Here is a 25531-nt window from a genome sequence, read left to right as displayed (position 1 = left end):
TGGCAGAGCACAGATAGGTGCTCTGTGGTAGCGTGCAGGATTAATGATGAGAGGAGGCCTTGGGGCAGCCACTGGTTTTGTTTTTTGTTTTATTTCTGCTGTTAGTGGACAACGAGGGGCTTGGCCCAGGGAAAGCTGTGAGTCTTGATGGGGCCTGAGTCCCCAGCTGAAGTCACCCAGTCCCTCTTCAGTCCCTGGTGGCCTGCATCTGTATGAAGCGCCTTCCTCCCCACTGAGCCCTGGATGTGGGGATCCAGCTGCCTCCCCAGTTTCGCTCCCAGGACTGAGAGTCGTCCTGGGGACAACACAGAACTGACTCTCGGTTCCTCCCCACCGTCCATGCTCAGTCCTCCTGTTTTGGTGAAGTCACTGGCCCTCCTTCCCCCCAACCCCAAACTGGTCTATCAGTGTATCCCGAATATAGCCATTTCTTACCACCGCCACTGCCGCGGTCCCAGCTGCTGCCTGTCTCACCCGGACTGTTTCCGCCTCCTCCTAATTGGTCTCCTGGCCTCCACACCTGCGCCCATGCTGGCCATTGGCCCGTTTGCCCTCAGACCCACTCTGCAGTCTTCCCCAGAGCTGCCCTGCCTTCCAGGGAGCTGTACTTCGGGACTCCTTGTCAGTTGGTGTTGGGGTGTATTCGGCCGATGGAAGTTAGCAGCAGAAGGCTGAAGGGTGAAGGAGGGAAGAAGCCAGGGCCTTTTCTCTCCCATGGGCAGGCTGGGGCTCTGGGTCTCCCACTGTGGAAGGCCTCTCTCTCCTTCAGACAGCCCCCTCTGCCATCCCAGGCCCACAGGGTAACCCTGGCCTCTGGGCATTGGAAAGCCTTCCTTCCGCTGTTCTCAGCCTCGGGGTGGTCGCGACTTCCTGCCGTTACTATTGTCTGGGTTGCCTCCCCGTCCCTTTGGCAGTTCAGCTTCTTTCCTGTATCAAGTCCCTGGGTCTGAAATACCCGAAGTGGTTTCTGTTATGCTGACAGGGCTTGGCTGACGCACGCCGCAGTCCTCTCACCCCAGCAGCTGAAGAGGGTCCGCCTAAAAGCAAATTGCATCATGCCGTGATGCTGCCTTCTTCCCTCTCGAGCTTCCCATCAGCAGATAGCATCTCAGCCCCTCTGAGCCGGGTGGACTCCCACCTGCTTCTCTGACCTCACCCTCTTCCTTGTTACTGTACTTCCTGCCCTAGCAATCATCTTCCTGGTCCCCCCTGGTGTCAAGCTGGCTTCTACCTCAGGATCTTTGCACCTGCTCTTTCTCAGCACACCCTTCCCCCAGATCTTATCAGGGCTTGCTCCTACCCACAGTTCAGTCTCTGCTTGAGAAGCCGTCAGTGACCATGTTCTCTAAAATCAATCCACCCTCTTGTCACTAACCCTTTATTTTCATCCTGGCACTTTTCCTACCTCATCTATATCATCTGTACTTACTTGCTTGTTTAGAGCCTGCTTATTAGACTGTAACACTCCATGAGAGAAGAGACCTTGTCTGTGGCTTGCTTGTGCCTTGCCCCGAGGACCATCACCATCTGTACAGATCCAGGTTGTAGATGATGCCAGGGCTCCAGGTTTGACTCATTTCCTTCTGGAATTTGAAGGGCATGGTCCAATTCTACATTATTCAGATGAAAAAACTGGCACCCAGAGAGGGAAGGCATGTGTCCCAAACCATACAGCTGAGTTGTACCTGGAATCCAGGTCACCAGCTTTCTAGCTTGTCCACCCAGGCACCACTGCTGGAACTTGGCCATAACCTGAATGTGGGCATTTGCCTCTGGGAGGTGAAGCAGGAATTTTTGGGATCTTGGTTCAGAGGATGGAGAAGGACAACACTTTCCTTCTCTCCCTGCCCACTAGATCTGCAGGCCTGGGGCAGCCCCTGAGCCATCAGGGCCTGGGGAGGGTGGTAGGGCCAGGTGGGGACAGCTAGTAAGAAAAGTGGACTAGGGCCGGCAGGGGGCGCTAGGGGGGCTTGCAGAGCGGGCGCTCCTCTCAAAACCAGCAACTGGTGCGCCGCAGTCTTTTTGTTTTTGTTAATTGGCAGAAAGAAACGCAGAAGGATAAACCAGAAACTACAGCAGGTGGTGGGGATGGAGGAAGACACTCTTCTGAGCACACACTTTTGTACAGATTGGACTTTTTGGAACTATGTTAATGCTCTACTTATTTAAAAAAGCCAATCAGAAGATGAGGAAATCCCTCTTAAAAGTGAATATAAACAGAAACAAATGAACCTACCTGTATTTCAGATGAATAACATAACCACACTGAAGGGAAATAATAACAATCTAAGTAACCTTGGAACCTGTGTTGAAACTGTTACTATGATCATTGACCTGCTGTCTAAAGACAAAAAGATAGCCTTGAATAAGATTCAATAAATCTTGAGGTCTCCTTAGAAAATTTGGTTTTCACAGTGGTATGGGTGTAGCAATTATGAAACTCTTTCTGTGTGAGATTGAGCAAATAAATTTATTGATGTTAATGGAGACCAAGTTTCTTACTGTTAGAGAAGGGAGGAATAGTTATGAATTGGGGAAGAATGCAAGAACCCTGGTGTTGGATTGGAACTGGTGAAATGGACAGATGTGGTGGGTTTTTTTTAGATGTGGTGGTTTATTTACAAATTTCCTAACTCTCTTTACTACAAGGACTTGAAAGCAATAGCACTCCAGTACCAAGGAGTGCACTGACTGCCCACATCTTGGATTCTAAATACCGTTTCCTGCTCCAGGGAACTAGGGCTCCCTGGAGAAATGGCTGAGATTTGGGCAAGAATGAACCTGGAACTTATTGTGATGCCAAGAAGTAAGGCTATGCTCCGAAAATGATGTAGACACAGGAGTCAGCTTGAAGGACCTTCTGTGGCCAAATCTGGGGCAATATGAGGATCAATCACAATAACAACAGTAATGGATTACAACTCATTGCATAAAATAAGAATCCACAAGTTCATACTGACACCAAAGAAAGGGGAATATTAACAAATGTAAAAGAAATGTTTGACCTGATTGTTTATAGTTCATAATGCGTGATCAAAACCGAAAGTTTCTGTGATATGACTGCCCTTGCACTGTTCACCATGTAAGAACTTGTTCACCATGTAGAAACTTGTTCATTATGCTTCAGAAGATTGGAGACTGTTGAGAATTAGGCTTGGGGTTGATTAGTGATTGTACATTGAGTCCCCTATACAGAATTTTATTGTTGTTAACAACCATTTGATCAATAAATATGAGAGATGCCCTCTCAAAATAAATAAATAAATAAATAAAAGAAATGGTGGCTTTAGATAACTATCATTTGCAACCATCTTTGCAAAAATTGATTCAAGTCACTGATTTCAACTAAAAATCATTAATGGATGTGTGGGTGGAAGTTGATGAAGAATGAGAAAGTACACCTTGAAATTTTTTCCCACAGAGTATTCATTACAAATGGGAGAAATGGTAACTTTCCAGTGGAGAAACCTGCTGCGCTAAGTTAATATCACTAAGAACAGGACACGTTCCTCCCAGTATAATGCACCAAGGACACATCCATGAAGTCATGTTCCTGCCCAGACCACAATCCCCAAATCTAGTGGTAAAACCTATCAGACAAACGCAAAGTGAGAGAGACTCTAACACAACTGGCCTGTGCTCCTCAGGAGCGGCAAGAATGTCAAAGTTATGAAGGATAAAGAGAAAGGCTGAGAAACAGATGCCAGATTAAAGGAGCCTGAAAAGAAGTAAGTGGACGGGGGTGGGCAGGGGGCGCCAGGGGGCTTTGACAATCAAATGCTGTGATGACCCTGGACCTGCATCGTGACCTGCTCTCTAGCACCTGTTCTTTGTGGATAAGATTCCCTGGGGTTCCTTTCATGACTGCAGAGCTGTGCCCCTCGGCTGTATATCCAATTTGTTAATATTCAGATATACACACGGATATGTGGTGCCAAGACACGAGGAATGCTTCATCTGCCTGGCCACATCTGGGCTGAAGGACAGCGTGTCTCCAGGCGTGTCCTGGAGTGATCAACAGTTCTGAGTCGATGGTGAGGGTTCCCTTTGGAAGTTCACTGATGAGAGGAGGCTGGGTGTTGCGGATCAACTGCTGGGGGTGGGGGGGTGGCCCACAGCCACCCTGTGGGCGCCACTTCCTGCTTCCTGGGGTGGGCCTGGAGCTGTGGTGTGGCGTGGTATGGGGGGGTCACTGTGGAGAGGAAGGAGGCCCAGGCTCCATGCAGCTGCAGTGAAGGCCAGCAGAGGGAGGGAGGGAGTGAAACAATGTTTAATAACCTTGCCTGAAGTTCATCCTACCTCAGTGACCACACCGCTCGGATGGGCAGTCTGGGCTGGGTGTGGGACCCTGCCTGCTGTCAGCCTGTGCCCCTCAAACACACTGCCTCATGCTGGCTGCAGTATGCACGTCCCAGTAATGACTCCAGTCCATCAGACCCCGGCTTTAGGAGGGGACTCTGGGCCCACAGCCAGGCGAGGGCCAGCAAGGGACATGGGAGGGAGACTTGGGAGCAAGGAGAGGTGATATGGGGGCGCCAGGGAGGGGCAGGAAGGTTGAAGATGACAGTCCAGTGTCCAGCAGAGCCCTGGGGGTGGGCAGGAAGTTCACAGGTGAATCTGCACCAGGTAGCGCAGGCGGCACTGACTCTCCAGGTAGATGAGATACTCGCTCTGGGAGAAGCTGGAGCTGCAGAATTCCGGGCAGGGCATGGGCTGGCCCTGGGGCACTGCCACTCGCTGGCCATCCAGCTCCAACACCATGTCCTGGGTTGGGTCTGCAGGGCACAGCAAGGGCCATGGGTGACCCAAGGGTCCTAGGTTACCAGGATGGCCTGCCTGCCACGCTCTCCACTTCTGCCACAGGGAATGCTTGCCCATTCCCACCTTCCTGGTCTCCAAAACGCTGCGCAGCCTGGGCCTTCTGCCTGGAATATCCTCTCTCATTCTTGTCTGGGAAATGCCTACTCATCTTTCCATTATTCAGTGAATGCCACCTCTTTGAAGCCCTCCTGGGTGTCCAGGAATGATTTGTTGAATCAGTAGTTTGTTGAATGACAAAGGGAGGAAGCCAGCTTCATTTTGTCCTTCTCCACAGCCCCTGCCCTGATACCTCACTCGTTAGTTCAGCCTCACCTCTATCCTCACGCTGGCCAGCTTCTCAGGACTCACCGGGCTCTGTGTGGCCCCGGGCGACCACACTGTCGAAGCCAGGGGGTGGCTGCTTCAAGCTGGGCTCGTTGATGGTGATGTGGTGCTCTCTGCCCAGTGCCACCTCCGCCAGGAACATGTAGCCGATGTGGTGCTTCCCGCAGGACATGCCAGTAACTGGGGGACACAGTGAGGCCCCGACGCCTGACTCCCCAGGCCCCTCCGCCGCATTGTCATCCCTTCTGGCTTCACTGCCAGATCCCAGAAACGTGCTATCTCTTCCTCTGTCCTTCAGGACACCCCCTGGTCCTGCTGTGCTCTCCCTTCTCTCCCAAACCCCAGATGCCCCACTGAGCACTCTGGTCAGTGACTGTCCAAGGGCTACTCTCGAGGATCCACCCCAAGTGGGGCACCACTGGGCCCAGTCCTGCTCTGTGTCCCCACACATGCCCAGCGCAGGGCCCCGGGTGCCTCACCATAGCCAGCTGACTTGCTGTTCTCAGAAGCGAAGTAGATGCCCTTGCCGACACGGCCACCAGAATGCGGCATGATGCGGAGCCCACTGGTGAGGATGGCAGCCACCACGGCCACGTTGGTGCCATGCCACAGCAGCCTCCGGTTACCTAGCTCGGAGTGCACCTGGAACCGTTCTCCCTGTCGGGAGGAGGTGGGACCCAGGAGAGCCATGCCAGGCCAGCTCAAGGGCTGCGTGCTGCTATGCAACCAAGGCCCCTCCGGCCACTCACACACTCTCATGCACATGAGCCCTAAACCGAGGCCTGACCGAGGCTAAGCACAGTGGCTAAACCGACTCTCTAAGGGACACATAAGCCAGGTCATCTCCCTAAGGGACAAGGCAGTGATCTGGAGGGGGGAACTGGGGCTCTGTCTCACCTCCCCATCTCGGTTCACTTTCCAAACGTGTTGGAGGGCAGGCTGCCGGTACTTGTTTCCAGTTTGTTCTAAGTAGGTCTGTATCACCTGTGGGCGAGCAGAAGCTGGGTGCCAGGGCAGCGGTGTGTGGACAGACCCTCCCTGGTCCCCCAGGGCCCGGAGCTCCCAGCCCCTAGAGACACGGGGAGAGAAGGCTGGGGAGCAAGTCCCTCCCTGGGCACTGGGAGGGCAGACAGGCAGGGCCCTGTGTACCTTGTACTCGGGCTCCTCTGGGCCCAGCCGCTGGAGCTGGCACTTGAGGAGCTGGTAATCTCGGTCCAGTGGGTGCAGAATCTCTTCCGCCTTCTTCACCTGCTCAGGGGTTGCTTGCAGGGTCTGGGCCAGCTCGATGTCCGCCAGCACCTAAAGTGGTGGGTGTCAGGAAGTCCTCCGACTCCCGGCCTCTTCCCCATGACTGGAGCCATAGCCACCCCCCATGCCTCCCTGCTCAACCCCTCACCTACCTGCTGGCCTTCTCCTCCCCTGTCCTCCAGCCTGCCCGTCTCAGCCCATCTCCCTGGGCCTTCTCTTTGGCCATCTGTCCCCCATCTCCCTCACCCAGGCTGTCTGTCCAGTGCCCCCCTACCTGCCCACCCGCCAGCCCTCACCAGCAGCATGTCCTTCTTGGCCTGCAGAAGCTCGGGGGAGTTGATGGGCGGGGGCCGGCTGCGGCCGAAGTTGTGGGGAATGACCGTGTAGAAGTGGGAGGACAGCTCCTCCAGGCTGAGGCCAGCATGTGGGGTGGATTTCAGGGCCGCCTCCAGGGCCTCCAGGGCCTCGAAGCCCCGTGCGATCTGCTGCTTGCTCAGCTTCCCGAGGGGCATCTTCTTCACATCTGGGGGAGAGGGGAGTGGGGAGACTCAGTCCCGCAGCCCTGCCACCCCCAGTCCCCTGCCACCCTGCCTGGCCCCTCCACCCTCACCCAGGTTCATGTGGGCCATGGCACTGTTGAACATGTCCTTGCTGAAGATGTTGGTGATGAGAATCTGCGTGGCTGCGTCCAGGGAGCAGGGCCGCACCCTCTGGGCCACAGTCCTCAGTGGGCCTCCATCCACCTAGGGGGAGAGGGCACCCGAGGGGAGGCTCAGGGTCCCGCATTACACAGAGACTGGCCAGACTAAGGCCAGAGCAGGGAGGTCTGTGCCCGAGGCTGACAGGTGGGCAGTGGCAGAGCCCACAGCCGGCCCCTCCGTCCAGTCCCCTCCCTCAGCCCAGGTCCCGCCATCTCCCTTCACCACAGCCACTTCACCTTCACCACGGCTTCCTGGGTCTCATCCTCTCCCTGCACTTCAATAAGTGTGTACTTGCCGGGGTGGGCCACAAAGTGGTCCCGCTCAGCCCAGCTGTTCTTGGTCTTGTCCCGAAATTTCTTCTCGAAGTCCTTCTTTGCATCCTCCAGTAACACGAAGGAGCTGAGCTTTGACTGGCCCACCTCTCCCTGCAACCAACAGCCTTCAGGAGTGTGCCCACCACACTGCCCACCACAAACATGCGGTGGCCTCTGCTGTGCCAGGCCCAGGCCCTGGGGGCAGGAGGGGCAGGTCAGCAGCTGTGGCCTTTGGGCATGGGTATTTTGTGGAGGCCCTGGGGAGCAGGGGACATGCGCTGAGAAGAAGGGAGGAGGTGGGCCAAGGACGGGAGGTGCCTCTCACCACCCGGCCCCAGCGGTTCCAGCAGACGAAGCGCTCTCCGTCTTGCAGCAGCTGGATGATGTAGAACTTATTGTTGTTACTTCCGATGTTGGTCTGGTTTAGGGTGCAGTCGTAGTCCTCGTGCACCTGGGGCCCGGGGGCACGGGGAGGCAGGTGCTCGAGATGCTCTTGTGGGGGACAGGGTACCTAGCTTCACCCTGCCAGGATCTGCACTATGGGGGATGCAGTCTGAGGGAACATGGCTCAACGGGCACTGGGGGGATGTCTGGGAAGGACATGGTTGCGCCCTGGGTTAGGGAATCTGAGGGTTCTGATTCTGCCCAGGTTCTCACTGGGACACAACCCTGCCCTGTGAGGAATCTCAAGGAGACATGGCCCTATCTTGTGGCACTGGTTTAGGGGATGTAGGTGAGCCCTGGGGGGACTGAGGAGGCTGGAGCCCTGCCTTAAGTGTGGCAGGAGGGGCCTGAGAAGGCTACAGCCCTTCCCCGAGGTCTGAAGAGCAGGCATGACTGGGCTGGATCTGATGAAATACAGCCCTGCCTGATGTTGGGGTCCTGGGAGAACACAGCTTACTTGGGAGCTATGAGTTACGTTGTTGGTCACAGCCAAGCCCCCATGGTCAGGGAGCAGGTCTGGGTGCATTTGTATCTAGGAGGAAGGCTCTGAGCCTGGCTGGGCACTGCAGCTTACCTGGGTCCCTGGGCTGTGGCTGAGTGGGCACTGGGGATCCACTCGGACTACACGCTTCTCTGCAGGTGCGGCCCTGAGGGCCTTGACAGTGGAGTGCAAGCTGTCCTCCTCTGCCCCCAGCTGCCCTTTCTTCTTCTCAGAGCCCTCACGCTGCACTGGGAGCTTGCGTTTTGGAGCCATGGCTGTTCTGGGGCACAGAGGGGGCCCTCAGGCCTCTGAGGCCTCTGCACCCCACCTGGATGGTACAGCACTAACTTGCCGCACCTTGGGTTTCCCCTCTGGTGACCTTCCACTGTCTCCCCTGCCTCCATTTCCCCATTCCCAGCTCCAGACCTAAGCGCACTCTGTGCACCCAGATGCACGCCCTTCCCAGCGACAGGGGCCAGGTCAGGACCCTGTCCAGTCTGCCCGCTCTGGTCAAGGAAGAGTGGTTGCCTAGCCCTCTAGCACTCCAGTGTGCAGTGAGGCGGGAGAGAGTGTGCAAGGAGTGGCCGCCCTCCCCCTTCTGGGCCCAGCTCCTCCCAGAGCCATCAGTCTGTTAGGTACTTCCTGCCTGTTCCTCCCTCTCATCTGACGACCTGGCATGGTTACTGGGCTGAGTCACCTCAGCTATGGAGGACAGTGGGCAGTGGCTCCAAGGGCAGCACTACTTGGGGCCAGATCTGTCCCTCCAGAGCTTGGGACTCAGTGGTGCATAACCCTTCCCAATGGACTCAGGGGTTCTGGGGTGCCAGCCAGAGCCCCAGACCAGTGGCTTTGAACCGCAGAGGGCCAGGGCCAGTCCCACCTCACCCCACCCTGCAGAGGGCTCTGGGCAGGGCCATAGGGCACTCACCTAAGAAAAAGCGCAGACCTGGGAGAGGTGGCAGCCCCGAACCTCCCACGGCTGTCCCAGTTCTAGGGCCCCTCTAGCAACCCTCTGCAAGCCTTAGGCGACTTAGGGAGGGACTTCCAGACCGTCGGGGGAGGGAAGAGCTGGAGTCGGGGTGTAGGATTCCAGCTATTTGGCCACTAGTCGGGTGAGTCAGAGGCTGGGCAGGCCGAGGAGGGCAGCCTGTACCATGGATGGGTAGACACTTCCCCGAGACACGGCCAAGGCCAGGGGACAGACGCATCTTTAGCGCGGCTCCTCTGGCACGGGGCATGCAATACGTGCCCATCGGCTGTCCGGTGACCTTGGACCAGGTGCGGGCACTGCCTCCCCCAACACCACCCCCGGGGCTGCCTGGGTCCCCCAGTTATCCAGTGCCAGGCTGGATCACCCTTGTCCCCGCCCCTGACGGGGAGGAGTCAAGCTCCAGGACTCGGAACCCCGCATGTCTGGCGCCCCCCAGCGCCCAAGGGTCGCAGCACAGAGGAGGCCGCCCTTAAAGCGGCCGGCAGCAGGGCGCACGCGCCAAGGCCTTAGGCCGGAAGCGCGGGCGGGAGGCTGGCTTCCTGCCCGAGCGGGGCGCGGGAGCCGATAGGACCTCTGGGAGGCGTGGCCACCGGCACTTACCCTGTGGGAGCCTGGGGGCGTGGCAGGGCCGCCAGAAGGACCCAATGGCGCTGTTGTAGGCGGGGCCGCCGCGGGTGGTGAGCGCCTATCAGGGCTCGGGGCCTGGCTGGGCCGCTCGGCCTGAGCCACCACGTGAGTTCCCCAGGCGTTCTCTGAGCGTGCGGTGGGCAGCATGTCGTCCACAGCGGCGTCTCGGAAGCGGGGAAAGCCGACTTCGGGGGCTGGGGCCGGCAAGCGGCGGCGAAAAGTGAGTAGGCGTTTCCGAAGGCCGGGTCAGTCGCGCTGCCGGGACCACCGTCAGCCCCGGAAGGCCTGGCACTTGTTCCGGGGGTCACCACCTTTCCTAGCCCCGCGGCCCTCGAGAGCCTAGAAGGGGTTAGTGCTGGCGTGGCCGGGTCCCCTGACCAAAGAAAGGGTCTTCTAATTCCCAGGCCAACTCTGCCGGGGACAGGGGCAAGGCCAAGAGTGGCGGCAAGATGAATGAGGAGATCCCCAGCGACTCTGAGAGTGAGAGGTGAGCCCTTCTTTTCCACCAAGTAAAAGGGAACCCTTGAGGTCCCTGGTGTATGGGACCGAGTCGGGACAGAGCTGGGCATGGAGCCCAGGACCTCTGCCCTTGGCTCTCAGGTCTCTCCTCTCCAGAGGGAGACCAGTGAGACCTCCCTGGAGCATGGCAGGGAGCTGAGCACAGGCTGGACTGAGTGGCAAGGGGAGAGGGGCTCAGACATGCAGGCTGGCTCTTCATTCTGTTTTCCATTCACCGCTCCCCCCGTCTCTCAGCGTACGCCAGGCACTGGCTTCACAGTGCGAGTACAGAGATGAGCAGGCGGGTGAAGACTGGGATGTATAACTTACAGCTCTGTGTTTCAGGAACAGAGGAGGAGGCATTTATATAGGGCCTGGAGAGATAAGGAGTCCCTTACAGAGAGGTAGTGAAGGCATTCAGGGATCAGGAGAAGAGTCTGGGCTTTAAGTGTGCCAGAGTGGGAGATGGAGAAGATGGAAGGCCACCGGAGGTACTGTACAGATTGTGGAGGACAGGCGACAGGCGGGGGATGTGACAGGGTTTCAGAGAGGGCTTGCAAGGTGTCAGGCCTGACCCAGTGGAATGGAAGCTGTCATATCAGGGAACTCTGGTGCCTTCTTTAAGAGTTGGCTTTAGAAATTCTGCTCTAAAATTGAGGACATGTTGGCTTCATCCTGCTCAGAGAAAGACCTAGTATGTGTCCTTACTTCCACCTAGGGTTGTGGGTGTGTATGTGTGTCAGGCCCTGTGCTAAGCACTTTTAAATATTTTTTAAGTGGGTTGTGAAACATGTTATTAAATAGAGAAGAGTTTGTGAAATGTGCTTGTACTTGTACTACGGAGAGTAGTGGTGGATTGCTGAGCCTCTGTGCACACAGCACATATGTGAAGAATTCGCCCGTTTGCAGAAACTTAGAAGCCCGACCTGCCATTCCTGACTTGAGTCCATCATTTCTTTGGTTTTCTTCCCGCATTTTTCTTCTTCCTTTTTTTTTTTTTTTCATTTTCTCATTCAGATATAATTCCCCCCCCCCCCCACTTCATTCAGATATAATTTATGCAGAGTAATAGTCACCTTTTTTAGCAAACAATCTGTGAGTATATGGACAGATGCAACCAGTCGTGTAACCACCACCGTTAGGAAGATACAGAAGCATTTCATCACTGTCCAAAATCCCTCTGCTCCTTTGTAGTCAGTTTTCCCCCCTCCCTCAGCCCTTGATAATTACACCCCCTAGCGTTTTGCCTTTTCCGTAATGGCACAGGAGTGGAATCATACTTGGGTACTTACATTGGTTTTCTTTAGAGTTCTGCCTCCTGTGTGACAGATGGATGGGTTTGCAAGCTGAGTACTAGTTCCGAGGCTGGCTGTGTAAGGCCGGGGCAGCGCCAACCCTGGAGGCATGCTGCACTGGGGACTGAATGGTCTTCTTGAGAGTTTCCAGGGTCCCTTCTGGAAAGTCGTGGGCAGCGTTATGAATGAGTCCTGGCAGATAGTTGGGGCTAGGGGCAGGGACTAGATAGCTATCCCCAGGCACGTGATCCGAGGGACCGGGCTCCCCTGGGTTTTCCGCTCCTACCTCCAGCTCCCAGGAGCAAGTCAGAGGAGGACTCAGCTTGAGTGAAGGGAAGGTGCTCAGCTGGTCCAGGGACTGGCATGGAGGGGAAAGCAGGAACGTCACCAGCACGAGGTCAAGCCAAGGTCACCGGGAGCCCTGTCCTCGGGGTTGAGGATTTTGCCACTATTGCCACAGCAGCGAGGCTGGGGCAGTGGCTGTCCCGGTGTGTCTGCCTCTTGGGGCCTTGCCTTGAATCTGGACTGGCTGCTCCTCTGGGTCTGGGGTGCTTATTCTGGGATCTGCTTTTCTGCTTTCCGTGTTGGGGCTCCTGTTTCCTGTCTCCCAGGCCTTTCTCATTCTTAGCTTACCCTCTTGTTCGGGGAGCACATCCTCCAACCTTTAAAGAAGTTAGAAAGGACCGTTCTGTGGCTCCATGTCCATCTGATGATATCTTTTCTCGTCATTAATGGTTTAACTGGCACGGCATCTCCCTTCAGAATTTTGTGTGTGTGGCTCCTTTGTGTCCTTGCTGTCAGCGATGCTGTTGAGACATCTGAAGCCATTTTGATTCCTGACCCTTTGTGCATGACCTGATTTTTCTGGGAAGCCTGTGGAGTTTTCTCTCCCCCTGTTGAGAGAGCTCACAGGGATCTCTTTGGATTTGGGGTCTGTTTTCGCTCTTGTGTCCAGCACGGGGGCCCCTGTGGTGTGGTGAATCTCGTCCTGGTTTCTGTGTGTGTGATCACTGGACGTGGGGCTGCTGGGGACGGGGCGTTGAATGGCGGGTGGAGTGGTGCAGAGCCTCAGGCCCAGAGGCCAGAGGAGCAGGGTGAGCCCCTCACCCCCTGCCCACAGTGTGGCTCCCAGGAGGACTGAGGAGGAGGAGGAGGAGGAGGAGGAGCTGGAGGAGACGGCGCAGGAGAAGAAGCTGCGCCTGGCCAAGCTCTACCTTGAGCAGCTCCGGCATCAGGGTGAGCCCAGGGGCAGGACGGGGGCGGGGGAGCCTGCACCCAAGCTGCCCGCTGCAGCCTGGCCACCCGCTGGGTGAGTGACGCAGGTGCCCAGTGGGCCGCCCTGTGGGAGGGTGGCTGGGGGCCCTCCTGGGCCTCCTGGGCCAGACCTTCGGGGGGCTGTAGACTGACCTGATAAGTAAAGGCTGGGTAGGATAGGAAGGGAAAAGTGAGCTCCGGCCTGGGTCTACCTGGTCTGGTCTGTCCTATGCAGAGGAGGAGAAGGCTGAGGCCCGGGAATTTGAAGAGGACCAGGTGGCAGGGCGCCTGAAGGAGGATGTGGTGAGCACGGAGGGAGGGTTGGGGGGTGTTGGGGGTTTGTCCTGCTCCTGGGAGCTCATCCATCTTCTCCCCACGCAGCTCGAGCAGCGGGGCAGGCTGCAGAAGTCGGTGGCAAAGGAGGTGAGGGGGCCGGCACTTTGGTGTAAGATCAGAGGGAGTGGGGGTCCCACCTGGGGACTCAGGCTGTGGGCACTTGGGCAGACGGGACAGGTGAGGATCTGGTCCTCGCAGACCTCGGTTCAGTTTTCCTCCTGGGCAGGGTGGTGAGAAAGGATGGTGTGGGTGATGGGGGTAGGTGTTGGACGTGTGGGTAGGGGTGCCTTTCTGTCTCCATCACAGTGACCCTTGGCCCTACCTGCCCAGGTCCAGCCCCCAGCCCCCTCCGACATTCGAGTCTTACGGGGCCACCAGCTCTCTATCACGTGCTTGGTCATCACCCCCGACGACTTGGCCATCTTTTCTGCCGCCAAAGACTGCACCATCATTAAGTGTGAGTGAGTGCCTGGGTGGGTGGCAGCCCCCAGGGCTCACCCAGGGGGGCTGTGCTGGAAAGGAGGGAGTAATCCGGGAAACAGGCCTGGTGGGGGGAGGCAGGTTCGCTCTCAAAGGGGTGTTTCCTGGGTGACAGTGGGAGCTTCTGCCCAGGAGGGGGTCTCATGACCTCCTGTCACTGTCACTGGGGACAGCTGAGCAGAGGCAGGAGGTGATTGAGTGAGGTTGACGCTGCAGGTGGGCAGGTGGCCCCGGGCACGCGTTCCTGGTCCTCCCACATTCCCACCTTCGGTGGCTGGGCTCACGCGCCTCACATGCCTCACACCCTCAGTCCCAGGGCACTCTTCTGTCCCTTTTCTTCTGGGCTCCATGGCTGCCCTTTGGGATTTTTGTCCCCACTGAACAGATGAGGAAACTAAGGTGACTTGTCCAGGGGCTTTCAGTGGCAGTCAGATCTTCTGACCTGTGGCCAGGACTTTGTATGGCCTGTGCTGCCCTTGAGGGGGTTGCCCGCCAGTCCCGTGCTCGCCCCCAGTAGCCTTTCTCTTCTTCTGGCGTCAGGGAGCGTGGAGAGTGGACGGAAGCTTCATGTAATCCCACGAGCCAAGAAGGGCCCCGAGGGGCAGCCCCCTGGCCACAGCAGCCACGTCCTTTGCATGGCCGTCTCCTCCGACGGCAAGTACCTTGTAAGGCAGGGTTGGCCCCAGGGTTGGGGAGGAGGTCTGGGCATGCAGTGGGCGCCTGTGGCCACTGTCCTCATGCTCCCAGGCCTCAGGTGACCGCAGTAAGCTGATTCTCATTTGGGAGGCCCAGAGCTGCCGGCACCTCTACACCTTCACGGGACACCGGGATGCTGTGTCGGTGAGGAGCTGGGCCTGCTTTGCTTGGATGTCTGTCCACTACCTGAGTGGGCTAGGCGTGCTGCTGGCTCTGGGGCATGGGGTGAATGAGGCTGATGGTCCCCGTCCTCAGGGCGCCTGTGCCTTGGTGCCATGAGTGACACTGCCGGGGACACGAATGGGGTGGGGGGCGGGGAAGCCGAGCTTGCCTGGGGAGCAGGGAGCCTCTGAGCCTCTGAGGACCCTGCAAGTGCTGGAGGTGAGGAGCAGGCCACTGGCTCCAGAGAGCACACAGGTGCCCCCGCGTGCCTCTCTGCGCCTCTGGCTTGCTTTTCAGGAAGTCCTCTGGGCCTGCCTTTGTAGGCCGCTGCAGTCAGTTCCCCTAGTCCTCTCTCTGTGCACCTGTAGGGGCTGGCCTTCCGCAGGGGCACCCACCAGCTGTACAGCACATCCCATGACCGCTCCGTGAAGGTGTGGAATGTGGCCGAGAACTCCTACGTGGAGACGCTGTGAGTGCAGGGGTTGGCTGGGCTGGCGGGAGGGCATGTACACGGGTTCGTGTGTGAGCCATCCTCCCTCCACCTGCTCCAGCTTTGGGCACCAGGACGCCGTGGCTGCGCTGGACGCCCTGAGCAGGGAGTGCTGCGTGACGGCCGGCGGCCGGGACGGGACAGTGCGTGTGTGGAAGATCCCTGAGGAGTCCCAGCTTGTTTTCTATGGCCACCAGTAAGGCGGTGTGCTGTGCCGGGCGGGGCTGGTGCGGAGGGCCATGCCCCACACTGCTGCGGCCCCCTCACCACTCCCGTCCCCAGGGGCTCCATTGACAGCGTCCAGCTGGTCAACGAGGAGCACATGGTGTCCGGCGCAGACGATGGGTGAGCGCTGCCTTCATTGCCTCCCACCCTGGCCCCGCGCTGCTTTGCACACCCCCGCCCCTGTGCCCGAGCTATTGTAAGCCCTGTCCATAGATGAGGACACGGGCAGAGAGCTTGGGGAGCTTGTTGCCATTCCATGGCTGGTGTGGCCCTTCTGCGCTGCTCCCGGCCCCTCGCTGACGGCATCCCTGTCCACAGCTCCGTGGCCTTGTGGGGTCTCTCCAAGAAGCGGCCACTTGCCCTGCGGCGTGAGGCACACGGGCTGCGGGGGGAGCCGGGCCTGGAGCAGCCCTTCTGGGTGACATCAGTGGCAGCCCTGCTCAACACGGACCTTGTGGCTACAGGTGGGCGCCCGGCAGAGAGCAGGGGGTGGCAGGTGGGTGGGCAGGTGCCGGGTGCTCACCGCTCCCTGTCCCCCAGGCTCCCACAGCTCCTGCCTGCGGCTCTGGCAGTGTGGGGAGGGCTTCCGGCAGCTTGACCTTCTCTGCGACATCCCCCTGGTGAGTGAGGCTTGAACGTGCAACCCGTCTTTGCCACCCTCCGGCACCCCTGGAGCACGTGGCCCCTGGAATTAGCCTTTTATCTTTTCTTTCTGCCAGAAGGGAGGTTCCTCAGGACAGGACCAGCTGTGACTTCTCTTGTTCATAGTCCAGCTCCTGGCACAGAGCCTGACAAGAGCCCTCTGCTCCCTTTTCCTCTTCCTCCTGCCCTTCCTCACCCCATTCCTGTCCTAGGCCCTGGCCTGGGTGCAGGGGCACAGGCAGGGAGCACCGTGGACAAAGGAACAGAGGGCATGCCACCATTCATGGCAGGTGCCAGAGTGATACCAGGCCGGGGTGTGTGGTCTTGGTGCGACCACGGGGGATCGTTGGTGATGTCCAGTGATGTGCAGGGGCTGGCTCAGTGCTGGTGGTTGTGGGGTCTGCAGGGCCCCACAGCCAGGAGCCAGGCCCCAGGCCCCCCAACATGCTCGGTGCACAGACTCACTGCAAGGCTGGCGCTCTCTTCCCCCATCTCACAGATGTGGATGGAGGCTGAGGCCCTGAGGGGTGGAGGGCAGGCCAGGTGGCAGGAGTCAGAGCAGGAATTTACCCAGGCCTGGCAGGGCCGAGCCCTGAGGCTGGGTCTTGGGGGTGCAGTTCTCACATCCCCTTTCGGCCGTCCCTCTCCTCAGGTGGGCTTTATCAACAGTCTCAAGTTCTCCAGCTCTGGGAACTTCCTGGTGGCTGGGGTGGGACAGGAGCACAGGTAATGGGCACTCTGGAGGGGTGAGGGTGGGCAGGCTGGCGTAGGGTAGGGAGGCCGCTGGGTAGGGAGGGGGTGTGGGCTGTGCTGGGCCTCAGCTGCCCCTTCTGCCCCTGCAGGCTTGGCCGGTGGTGGCGGATCAAAGAAGCTCGGAACTCGGTCTGCGTCATCCCACTCCGCAGGGCCCCTAGGCCCCCCGCTGCCGGCCCCTGATACTCCCACCCCCTTTATTTAAGTCTTCCCGGGCCAGGTCCCCTCTCTTTGTATTAAAATCCTCCTGTTTTGGGCCTTGTGTTCTGCAACTTCTTGGGAGGGGAGGAAGGGATGGCAGGGCTGTGGGTTGGCATGGCTGGGGAGGGACAGGGCTCTCCCGGTCTCAGTTCTGCCCCTCAGCTGGCATGAGGACATTTTATCCTTTTCCAAGGAACTTGGAGATGGAGACCTCAGCTGACTCCTGGCTTCCGGTCCCTGAGTATCCTGTCACCTCATTAGGTCAGGTCTCCATTCACTGCTCTGGGCTGATTGGGGTCAGAAGCTGCTCATGTCCACTAGGAAGCCACAGCTATCCAAATGTGTGTAAGGGCCGGCTGTGGGACCTGAGAGCTGAAGTGCACAGCCAGCCTCCCAGTCGGGCTGACCTGCCCCACCTGGCAGCCCAGGTCTGGAAGCTGAGGGACGGACAGCCCCCTGGGGGGCGGGGGCTGGCACTGCTTCCTGCCTGGGCACTAGTGTCAGAGTTGGGAGTCTCCGGCCTCCTGCCACCTGGTCCAGAGGACAGCCAGGCTGTGTGAGCCATCACAGGAGCCATCCTTCTGGGTCAACGTGTCAAAGGCGTGCTCAGTTCTCCTCATTTTACCAGTAATTCTGTCCTGCCATGGAGCAGAGCCAGAGAGGAGGTGCTGAGGACAGTGAAGTCTTGGTAGGAAGTGAGAAGGGAATGCTGAGGAATTGGCTCTCACCTTTCCCCTAACCCCCCGGGCCCACCAGCCGAGCCTGCGGTTCCTGGGGCGCAGGGCGGTCTCATGGAGGAAGCCCCAGAACTCCCGTCCTGCCCCTGTGCTCAAGGCCTGCCACTCAGGCAGACCATTCCTGCCTTCATTCTCCTGGGGCCCAAGGGGTCGGGTTCGGATGTGAGCCCTGAGATCCTGTTATGGATCAGATATTAGTAGTCACTCCTCATGTCTGTGTTAACTTGAGCTCAGCAATGGCATACACATACCTGCCGAACCATGTCGCAAGCACCGCAGAAATGCACCTTAACATATGAACATTCCCAGGCAGGAAAGTGTTTGAGAAAGAGTGCCTTTGGAAGCGAAACAAATTTCTCCTGTGGCTTCTTTTCTCAGCCTTGGTCAGCTGAGAATTCCTTGCTGTACTTGAGCTATTTGTTTTCAATTTCAGTAAAACACAAAATATGCCATCCTCACCATTTTTAAGCGTACAGTTCCATAGCGTTAAGTGCATTCACGTTGTTGCGCAGTGGAGCTCCAGGACTTTTTTCATCTTGCAAAACTCCATCTTAACCCCCAGCCTCTGCCCTGCCTCTGGGAATTGCCATTCCACTTTCTGTCTTTGCTTTTGCTGACATTAGGTACCTCATAGAAGTGGGACCACAAAGTATTTGTCTTTTTGCAACTGGTTCATCCAGGTAGCAGGTGTCTGGATTTCCCTGTTCTGGCCAAGTAATATTCCATTGCTTGTTTTCACCACATTTTGCGTATCTGTTCATCCATCAGTGAACATGGGGTTGCTTCCAAGTTTTAGCTACTGTGAATAATGCTCCTGGGAACATAGGGGCACCAATGTCTCTTTGGGATGCTGCTGCCTTTTTTGGGGTATACGCTCAGAAGTGGAATTAAGGGATCATGTGGTAATTCTGACATTCATTTTTTGAGGAACCTCCATACCATTCCGCAGTAGTTGTACCATTTTTCATTCCCACCAACAATGTGGTTTGCAATTTCTCCACATCCTTGCCAACACGTTTTGTTTTTCATTTTCTATTTTTATTTTTTGATAGTAGCCATCCTAATGGGTGTGAGGTGGTACCTCATTTTGATTTGCACTTCCTAAATGGTTAGTGGTGTTGAGAGCATCTTGTCATATGCTGATTGGCCATTTGTGTATCTTCTTTGGAGAAATGTCTTCTCAAGTCCTTTGCCCTTTTGTGAATCAGGTTGGTTGCTTTTTGTTGTTGATTGAATATATCCTCTTTGGTGTTTGCTGAAGTTCTTGAATCTATAAATGTATGCCTTCTAAATTTTGTAAGCTTTTAGCCTTTACCTTTTTTTCAGGAGAAATTTCCACCAATTTCTCCTTTTCTGGGACTTGAATAGTGTAAATGTTAGACCGTTTGATATGGTTCCATAGATTGCTGAGGCTCTTTTTATTTTTTTTTCCAATATTTTTCCTCAGTTCAAATGATCTGATTTCTATGGCTTTGTGTTCAAGCTCACTGACTGTATCTCTGTCATCTCCATTCTGCTAATGAGTCTGTCATTGAATTCTTAATCCAGGTATCGTATTTTGTGGATATAAAATTTCCATTTAGTCCTTTTTTTGTTTTAGTTCTTAATCTCTTCAGAGAATCCCTCTTTCCATTCATTTAGAAAGAGTTCAGCTTTTCCTCATGGATAATGGTTATCATAACTGCTTAAAGTCTTGATGGCCGTTTTCCCTGAGAATTCATCAGATTTTCCTGGCTCTTCACATACTGAGTGATTTTGGATTGTATCTTGGATGTTTCCTCCAGCCAAGGAGACAATGGCAGTGTGGCTGTGTGCCTTCACGTGGGGGCAGGGTCTGGGAGAAAAAAGAAAAACACAAAAGAAGGGAAGAAAGGGATGTTGTCCACAGCCTCTTGCTCAAGGAGGTGTCTTCTTCTGATCCTCTGGTGAAATAGAGGGGCTTTCTCTTGGGTTAGTTGCTGTCCACATTTGTACAGTTCTGCGTTTGGGGCTGCCCTCGACTTTGACCTGGAAACTGGAATGATTGCTCAAGGTTTGACTTTCCCAGCCCGCCTGCTCTGGGCTTCTCAGCGTCTGCGTGCCCTGGTAGCCTCCGCGGAGTTTCCATTCATCGTCATTGGGAAAGATGTTACCTTAGCTTCAGGTGTACCACAGGCTGATTCAGTCCTTGTGTCTTATGAAATGATCACCAACGTCTAGTTTACCACCCATCACCACACAGTGACATAATTTTTTGTGTGTGCTGAGAACTTTGAGGATTTACTCTCTTAGCACTTACAAATATGCACAGGCAGTATTTACTATACTCGCCGTGCTGGAAAGTAGGGAATGCTTCACCACTTTGTGTGTCTTTCTTGAGCAGAGGCCATGCTAAATCTCGGAATTGTTCCAGTTTTAGTACATATGTTGCCCAAGCAAGCATCCTAGTCTGTGACTTTAAAAAATGCTGTCTTTTGACAAACAGTTTTAATTTGGATGAAGTCCAGTCTATCAATATTTTATTATTAGTGCTTTCTCTGTCCTGTAAAAGAAGTCCAACCCCAAGGTCACAAAATAATTCTCAGTTTTCTTCTAGGAGCTTTAGTTTTTATTTAGGTCCACGATCCATCTTGAACCTTTTTTTTTCTTTTTTTTTTTTAGTCTATGATGTTTGATGGAGTCAAGATTTTTTTTTTCCCATTGAAAAGTGCATTTCCTTTCTGCATTGAATTATCTTGGTACATTAAAAAAAATCAATAGGCTGTGTAAATGTGAGTCTATTCCTGGCTTCTCTGTTTCACTGATTTATTGTCTCTTGCACTGAAAACCCACTGTCTTGATTACTGTAAAAAAAGTTACAGTAAAGTCTTGAAATCAGATAATGTAACTAGTTCAGCTTTGTATTTCTGTATCATGAGTTTCCCAACTGTTCATTGATGTTTAGCAATATGGTTGATTTTTGCATAATGCCCCTGTATCTTTCAATTTTGGGGATGTTTTTTATTTTTAAACTGCTTTATTGGGATATAATTCACATGCCATACAATTCACTCAGTTAATGTGTGTAATTCAGTGGTTTTTAGTATGTTCTCAGATGTACAAAATACACAAGGGGCATCATGCATGCTTGCTAATAAATTCCCTTATTCTAGTAGTTTTTTTTTTTTTAGTTCTAGTAGTTTTATGGGCGGATTATTTTGGATGTTTTTATGTACATAAGCATGCTGTATGTGAATAACACGTAATTCTTTTCAAATATTCTAGGAATATTAATGTTACTTCCTTGACTTATTACATTGGCTAGGATCCTCAGTACATTGTTAAATAGAGGTGATGAGATCAACCCCTTTTGTTTTATTTCCATATCTTTATTTTTGAAGGTTATTTTCTCTGAGTATAGAATTCTAGGTTGACTTTCTCCCCATTTCTTTAGCACTTTACAGTGTCACTTCATTTTCTTCCAGCTTCCATTTGTCTCTGATGACAAGTCATTTAGCATTAAGATTTTTCTTTCCTTAAATGTAATGCAACTTTTTCTCTGATTTCTTTTTATCTTTTTCAGCAGTTTCACTGTATTGTACCTATATGTGGTTTTATTTGTATTTATCATGTTCATAAATTTTTTGACTTGCCTTTGAGCTTAATATTCCTTTCTTTTGTTAACCTAGCCAGTGAATTATTTCTTTTGGATATTGTATTTTTCAGTTTTAGAATTTCTACTTCTTTTGTTCTTTTTTTTTTCTAAGAGTTTCCATTGGTCTGTTGAAGTCCTCCTCCTTTTCACTTATTTTGTCTGTTTTTTCCTCTGCATTCTGTATCCATATTTTTTATACTAGTTATTTACTAGTCCTCATCTGCTAATTCCAACATATGAGTCATCTGTGGGTCTGCTTCTACTGATTTTTTTCCCCCTTTTGATTGCAGGTCACATTTTGCTACTTCAAGTATCTCATGTTTTAAATTATATACCAAACACTGGATAAAAGCAGTAGAGATTGAGGTAGGTCATTTTCAACATATCAGGAGTTCAGCTGGGGTGGGGCTGGGTTGCATTTTATTTAGTTTTCATCCACCTCTGTTTCAAATGTCTTGAGGGTGGGATAAGAACCCTGTGTTGACAAGGACCGTGGAATCTTAGCGTTGTGAGACTCTTAGAGATTTCTGTCTGTGGTCCAGCTCAGCCTCCAGCTCTGTGCTGTGCTGCAGACCCAGTTCCATGGAGGGAATGTGGACGGCGGGATGCTCACCCTGTGGGGTCCCCTGGAGCTGGGTCAGCCCGACAGCTCATCCGCAGCCGTCGACAGTCGAGCTGCTGCTCTCTTCCACCGGCAGCTTCCCTCTATCTGGCCGGCTCACCCCTCCATGTCCTGTGTCCAGAAACTCGGCACATCTCCACTGGCATGGAAGCAGCCACCAACCTCTGGGCAACTCAAAAGGGACAAGCTCGTTCTGGAATTTAGTTCATTTAGACCTGTTTTTTCTCTCTAGCTTTATTGAGGTAAAATTCACATTTGCATTTAAAGTGTACAACATGATTTGATAAAAGTCGACTTCATGAAATGGTGACCACCATCACGGTGTTTAACACAGGCATTACCTTACATACTTAAACCATTTTTCCTGTGTGTGGTGAGAATGCTTAATATCTACTCTTCCAGCAAATTTCCGGTCTACATACAGAATTACTGCTTTGTGCTGGTCTCAGTCCATCAGTAGTAATGCTCTGGGCTGGAAATGCCTGGGGACGCCTACCTGGGCACAAAGCTTCCCATAGCAGCTCCCCTTTCCAAACAGCTCTTACAGTTGGAGTCACTCTGTTCCTACTGTGACTGCAAGATGCCCTCGGCAGTGGTCATTCGGAAACTTTGATGTGAAAAAAGAGTTTAAATTACTTACAAGCCCAGGAACAGACTCTGCATGTCCGGGCACAAAAGCCGTCTGACAGAAGAGAGAGAGAACAGGCTGGGGGTTCTGCCTTTATTTGGGTCAAGGGTGGGGGCCTAGGGGCTGGTGGGCTTTCTATTGGTGAATTTAAAGCAAAGAATGAAACTTTGAAGCGCACGAAGGAAAAACAAATGGCCCAAATAGTTAGTGTAATCAGCTAAGATCCTGAAACGGGGGCTCGGGGAAGACGGCCTTGGCCTTAGCCTAGCCGTGCGGCCGGCCGCAGTGTGTTTATTCCAGCTGCCTTTGCTGACGCGGATGCCTCATTAATTCAAGCTTAAGTCAGGCACTTTCATTAAAAAAACAGAAGCCCGCTGTCAAGGCTTATACTGCGGTTATGAACTAGAGTCACTATGCCATCCGGTAGATCTCCCGAATGTATTCATTTTATGGTGGCAGACTTGTCTCCCTTGACCAGCCTCTCCCTCTGGCACTGGTAACCAACATCCTGCTGCTTTTCAGGGTTCACTTTTTTTTTTTAGATTCCACATATAAGACAGACCATACAGTATTTGTCTTTCTCTAATTTATTTCACTTAGTATCATGTCCTTCAGGCTCACATTGTTGGAAGTAGAGGGATTTCCTTTCTCGTGACTGAATAATATTCCAGTATCTGTTTATGTATGTCCATCTGCCTATCACCTCTTCTTTATCCATTCGTGTGTTGATGCACACGTTGGCAGACGTGAGAAATGCTGCAGTGAACACGGGGCTGTAGGTGTCTCTGATTTCAGAGAGTCATTTCATCTTTGAATACATACCTGGATGTGGGATTGCTGGACCCTGTGGTAGTTGCATCTTTTACTTTTTGAGGAATCTCCATACTGCCTTTCATAGTGGCTGCACCAATTTACATTCCCACGGACAGTGTACAGTGGCTGCCTGTTCTCCACATCCTCACCAATGCTTGTTATTTCTCGTCTTGTTGATAGGGGCCACTCTGCCTGCTGTGAGGGGGTATCTCGCTGTGGCTTTAATTTGCGTCTCCCTGATGGTTAGTGGTATTGAGCAGCTTTTCATCTACCTATTGGCCATCTGTATGTCTTCTCTGGAAAGATGCCTATTCAGGTCCTCTGCCTGTTTTTGAATCAGGTTATTTATTATTTTTGCTATTGAGTTGTATGAGTTCTTTACATATTTTAATGCTAATCCCTTACTAGATATATAATTTGCAAGTATTTTCTCCCAGTCCTCAGGCTGTCTTTTCATTTTGCTGATGGCTCCTATGCTGTGCAGAAGCTTTTCAGTTTGATGTGGTCCTACTTGTTGATTTTTGCTTTGGTTATTTGTACTTTTGGTGTCATATCCAAAAAGTCATTGCTAAGACCAATGTCAAGGATCATTTTCCTGTATTATTTCCTAGGAGTCTAGGTTTCAGGTTTTGCATTTAAAGGCCTTAATCCATTTCAAGCTTATTTTTGTGAGTGGTGTCAGGGGTCCGATTTTACTCTTTTGCTTGCAGCTGTCCGGTTCCCCAGCACCATTTATCCAGGAGACTACCCTTTCTCTGTTGCATATTCTCAGCTCCCTTGTCAAATATTAATGACCGTGTATGTGGGGGGTTATCTCTGGGCTCTTAATTCTGTCCATTGGTCTGTGTGTCTATTTTTATTTTACTGAACCCATACCATTTTGATTAGTCTAGATTTGTAATATAGTTTGAAGTCAAGGTGTGCGATGTTTCCAGCTTTGTTCTTTTTCAAATTTGCTTTGGCTATTTGGGGTCTTTTAAAAGACCTCATGGTACTGTATGAGCTTAAGGATTTTTTTTTCCTATTTGTCTGAAAAAGGCATTTGGAACTTTGATTGGGATTGCATTGAATCTTTAGATGGATTTGGGTGGTATGGACATTTTAACAATATTAACTCTTCTAAATCATGAATGTAGGATATCTTTCCATTTATTTGTGTCTTCAGTTTCTTTCGTCAATGTCTTATAGTTTTCAGTGTATAGATTGTTCACCTCTTTGGTTAAATTTATCGCTAATGTTTTAGTAAATGTGATTTTCTTAATTTCTTTCTTATAGTTTGTTTTTACTATATAAAAACACAACTGACTTTAGTGTATTGACTTTATATCTTGAAACTTTACTGAATAAATTTATCAGGGCTAATAATTTTTGGTGGGGTCTCTAGGGTTTTTTATATTTGCATCATGTTTTCGTGAATAGAGATAATTTTATTTCTTCCTTTCCAATTTGGATGCCTTTTATTTCTTTTCCTCACCTACTTGATCTGGCTTGAACCTCCACTACTATAATTGAATAGGAGTGGTGAGCGTGGGCACCCGGTCTTGTTCCTAATCCTAGAGGAAAAGCTTTCAGCTTGTCACTGTTTTGATGTTAGCTGTGGGCTTGTCATATACGGCCTTTATTATGTTGAGGTACATTTCTTCTCTACCAAATTTGTTGAGAGTTTTTACCAGGAGAGGATTTAAAATTTTGTCAAATGCTTTTTCTGTATGTATTGAAATGGTCACGTGCTTTTTATCCCTCATTCTGTTAACAGGTGCATCACATGTATTGATTTACATATGTTAAACCTTCCTCACATCCCAGGGATACATCCCAGCTGGTTTTGTATATGATCCTTTTAATGTGCTGTTGAATTTGGTTTGTTAGTGTTTTGTTGAGGACATCAGCCTGTATGTTCTCCAGGGATGCTGGCCTGTGGTTCTCCTTTCCTGTCGCGTCCTCCCCTGGCTATGGTGTCAGGGCGATTCTGGCTTTCCGTTTCAGCATTTTCTGTAAGGCTGGTCTAGTGGGGAGGAGCTCTCCCAGGTTTGTGTGGGAAAGTCTTCACGTTGCCTTCACAGCTAAAGGACGGTTTTCTTTTCGGCTGGCAGTGTTTTCTCTCACCACATTGACCGTTCATCCCACTCTCCCAT

General features: G+C 52.8%; 2 protein-coding genes and 1 non-coding gene across 9 annotated transcripts; 1 reads left to right on the top strand and 2 right to left on the bottom strand.

Moving 5' to 3' along the window:
* Window positions 1-72: 72 nt before the first annotated feature.
* Window positions 73-9646, bottom strand: PARP3 (poly(ADP-ribose) polymerase family member 3). 6 transcript variants are annotated; one of them, XR_012128879.1, is made up of 13 exons: window positions 9262-9646; window positions 8427-8613; window positions 7734-7859; window positions 7331-7519; window positions 7004-7136; window positions 6690-6916; window positions 6295-6444; window positions 6043-6129; window positions 5625-5802; window positions 5170-5325; window positions 1430-1583; window positions 436-1037; window positions 73-295 (listed from the first exon to the last, which is right to left on the bottom strand). XR_012128879.1 is itself a non-coding variant. In XM_073230658.1 (12 exons), exons 2-11 carry the CDS (start codon window positions 8604-8606, stop codon window positions 1438-1440), a joined length of 1572 nt encoding a protein of 523 aa, XP_073086759.1. In that variant the 5' UTR covers window positions 8607-8613; window positions 9262-9646; the 3' UTR covers window positions 73-1037; window positions 1430-1437. The 6 variants fall into 6 exon arrangements, 4 of the variants coding, with proteins under 4 accessions (XP_073086759.1, XP_017506375.3, XP_017506382.3 ...); XM_073230658.1 differs by having other exon boundaries at window positions 73-1037; XR_012128880.1 differs by lacking the exons at window positions 73-295; window positions 436-1037; window positions 1430-1583 and adding exons at window positions 4639-4775; window positions 4885-5009 and having other exon boundaries at window positions 5134-5325; window positions 9262-9642.
* On the top strand, window positions 3627-17038 carry RRP9 (ribosomal RNA processing 9, U3 small nucleolar RNA binding protein). 2 transcript variants are annotated; one of them, XM_036994895.2, is made up of 16 exons: window positions 3627-3728; window positions 3913-4034; window positions 10356-10438; window positions 12865-12980; window positions 13234-13301; window positions 13380-13421; window positions 13665-13791; window positions 14355-14479; window positions 14562-14654; window positions 15041-15141; window positions 15224-15358; window positions 15445-15507; window positions 15706-15851; window positions 15928-16007; window positions 16682-16755; window positions 16872-17038. In XM_036994895.2, exons 2-16 carry the CDS (start codon window positions 4032-4034, stop codon window positions 16963-16965), a joined length of 1350 nt encoding a protein of 449 aa, XP_036850790.2. In that variant the 5' UTR covers window positions 3627-3728; window positions 3913-4031; the 3' UTR covers window positions 16966-17038. The 2 variants fall into 2 exon arrangements, with proteins under 2 accessions (XP_036850790.2, XP_017506359.3); XM_017650870.3 differs by lacking the exons at window positions 3627-3728; window positions 3913-4034 and adding an exon at window positions 10014-10171.
* A 2999-nt stretch (window positions 17039-20037) lies between these two features.
* On the bottom strand, window positions 20038-20142 carry LOC118967744 (U6 spliceosomal RNA). The gene has a single exon (XR_005054966.2). It is a non-coding gene; the product is annotated as a U6 spliceosomal RNA (small nuclear RNA).
* Between the last annotated feature and the right edge of the window lie 5389 nt (window positions 20143-25531).

The sequence above is a fragment of the Manis javanica genome, chromosome 3 (assembly GCF_040802235.1).
Source record: "Manis javanica isolate MJ-LG chromosome 3, MJ_LKY, whole genome shotgun sequence".
NCBI classification, from domain to species: Eukaryota; Metazoa; Chordata; class Mammalia; order Pholidota; family Manidae; genus Manis; species Manis javanica.
This window is presented reverse-complemented; position numbering and strand designations above follow the sequence as displayed.

Excerpts from the sequence above, each read along its gene's own strand:
- PARP3 (XM_017650886.3), bottom strand. The coding sequence starts at position 8,606 with ATGGCTCCAAAACGCAAGCTCCCAGTGCAGCGTGAGGGCTCTGAGAAG. Across the intron at positions 7,520-7,733 it reads GGAACCGCTGGGGCCGGGTG|GGAGAGGTGGGCCAGTCAAA; the intron begins GTGAGAGGCACC and ends TGTTGGTTGCAG. Across the intron at positions 4,776-5,169 it reads CCGGGGCCACACAGAGCCCG|ACCCAACCCAGGACATGGTG; the intron begins GTGAGTCCTGAG and ends TGTGCCCTGCAG.
- RRP9 (XM_017650870.3), top strand. The coding sequence starts at position 10,097 with ATGTCGTCCACAGCGGCGTCTCGGAAGCGGGGAAAGCCGACTTCGGGG. Across the intron at positions 10,439-12,864 it reads AGCGACTCTGAGAGTGAGAG|TGTGGCTCCCAGGAGGACTG; the intron begins GTGAGCCCTTCT and ends CCCTGCCCACAG. Across the intron at positions 14,655-15,040 it reads GACACCGGGATGCTGTGTCG|GGGCTGGCCTTCCGCAGGGG; the intron begins GTGAGGAGCTGG and ends GTGCACCTGTAG.